Raw genomic sequence first — 2,260 nt, forward strand, 5'->3', positions numbered from 1 at the left:
ATTGAGCTCAGAGACATTGAGATTCTCGTATACGTTCTTCTCTATTAAGCTTTGAAACACTTGGCACAAAGTATATAAATTAATCCAAAGGTAAAATAAAATAATTATAATCATAATAATAATATATAAAAAAAAGAAATAGGAAAATTCATGTCACTTTCTTCCACAAGATAAATAAAGAAATACTGAAATGTAACACATGAAAGGAACCACTTTCCTTACACAACATTCCATATGGAGTAACAAGGTGCACAGAATTGTGTTTAAAAAAAACAAAAAACTAAAACTTTCACTCCCAACAGGTATTACTATTATTTCTTGCAAGCCCCATTGACGTCCTCAACAAAAAAATAATAATAATTAAAAAAAAAATTCTGGAGCGACGTCCTACAAAGTTCAGACACGATAAAAAATACAAATGATTTCTATCCTTGCAATGTTAAGAAGTCTTTGTAATTAAATAAGTCTATATTTCAAGTGTTTTCCTGGCTCAGAATCATTAAATTCAAGTGCCTTGTTTTTTTGTTTTTTTTTAGTTTAGTCTTATAAATGAACATGATCTCTAATAATAGCAATAACATTATTATAAGAGTTCATCAACATGAGCAGCGTTTTTGATGCGATAATTCCACACAGACTGATGTCATTGGCCACAAAGTACCTAAGAACAAGAAGTGGATCAGATGCCATTAAAAACTTTTTCTTTATTTCTTCTCTCGCTCTGGTCCTAGTTTACTGTTCTTGGAGTGAAATAAAGTGAAATAATCAAATATCATCATCATCAGAAGAACCAATGGAACAGGACTGGCGGAGGAGATCACAATGGAGAAGCCTCAGAAGTTCTTCACCTTGGAGGGGTGGTTGTCCCTGGTGGTCTAGGTGGCACAGAGTCCCGGGCACCTGGTGGTAGCTCAGCTACTATAGGACAGGGCTAGGCTCTGCTTGCTGTTAAGGCTTGTCAGTACACTGTTTGCACAGGCTGGAGGACACGCTGTTGAATAGGGCACATTTGTCCGGGCAGGAGCTGGCCACGGTGCTGAAGGGGTAGCCGGCGCTGGCAGCCGCCTGCTCATAGGCTCCGAGTGCAGGGTGAAGCGCCACAGCGGCGGCAGCGGCGGCGGCAGCAGCAGAGTTGGGCATGGAGGCAGCAGAGATAGCCTGGCCCTGGTTGAGATAAGCCACCAGCCTCCTCATTTCCTCCAGCGCCTGGGCTTGCATTAGGATGTAGTTCTTAGCCAGCAGCAGGGTGGCGATCTTGGAGAGCTTCCTGACCGAGGGGCTATGGGCATAAGGGATGACAGCTCGCAGCTCGTCTAGGGCATCGTTCAGATCGTGCATGCGTCTCCTCTCCCGGGCGTTGATGTTCAGCCTCAGGGCTCGCTGCTCCTTCGACTTCTTCCCTCCGCCAGGACCGCAGGGCGCATCCCCGGGCTTCATCCCGGGCTGGGAGGACCGATGATCTCCCGGTCTGAGCACCAGCTCGCAGCGGCCGTCACTGTCATCGTCCGGGCTCTGATCTTCTCCCCCGCTGCTCTCCGCCACCGAGGACATCCCCCTGCCTGCGCCTTCTGCCCCGAACTTGGCGCACATGCTGGCAGCCGCAAGCGCTAAAGAGTCTCCCGCCGCCCCGGCCGCCAGCGCTGAGGTCTGGTGGTGGCGCAGGAGGTCGGACGGGTCGGGACCCTCATAGCAGTGCAAGGGGGAGCGCTCCCCGGGCTGCGACAAGTCCAGACCCTGCGGGGAGCGGAAGGCGGATTCCATCCTCTTAGCGCTGAGACTCTTATGGAACAAGTCTTCTTCTGCCAGGTTCAGCGCCCTCTCCATAGTCCCTGCTCTTAGGGGGCGACAACTATCACAATGCAATGGGGGGAAGAAAAAAAAAAAAAACCCACACGAGAGTCCTAAGAGCAGCAGTTGCGACTTTTCCTTCCTCTTCAGGAATGAGAAAGTCTCAGAAGCTTCTTGGTCTTCAGCTCCAGCCTGGTGTCATCCTCTCACATGAAACAAGCTCCTGCGCCGTTTATCTTGCTTGGATTCACCTTCAAGAGATTTCTGGAGCCATCAGCCTCAGCCTGCGCCTCAGACGGGGGAGTCTTTACATCATTAGCTCTGAGTAGGTTATTATGGGGAAGAGAAGCCTGTTGGGACACAGCTTTCTACCCAATCAGGTTAACGTTTTAATTAATAGGATTAAATGGGTAAGAAAGGCTCGGTGGCGCTGGCTGGCCCTCACTCGTGTGTGTGGCTCTGAAGACAGCAG

General features: G+C 48.7%; 1 protein-coding gene across 1 annotated transcript; it reads right to left on the reverse strand.

The window, feature by feature from the left end:
* Positions 1-948: 948 nt before the first annotated feature.
* Positions 949-1,824, reverse strand: BHLHE22 (basic helix-loop-helix family member e22). Its single transcript, XM_069959997.1, has one exon. The coding sequence runs from the start codon at positions 1,822-1,824 to the stop codon at positions 949-951; it is 876 nt and encodes a 291-aa protein (XP_069816098.1).
* Positions 1,825-2,260: the final 436 nt, after the last annotated feature.

The sequence above is a fragment of the Dendropsophus ebraccatus genome, chromosome 2, assembly GCF_027789765.1.
Source record: "Dendropsophus ebraccatus isolate aDenEbr1 chromosome 2, aDenEbr1.pat, whole genome shotgun sequence".
Taxonomy (NCBI): Eukaryota; Metazoa; Chordata; class Amphibia; order Anura; family Hylidae; genus Dendropsophus; species Dendropsophus ebraccatus.

What these genes read in the sequence shown, in the direction of transcription:
- BHLHE22 (XM_069959997.1), bottom strand. Translation starts at nt 1,824, where the DNA reads ATGGAGAGGGCGCTGAACCTGGCAGAAGAAGACTTGTTCCATAAGAGT.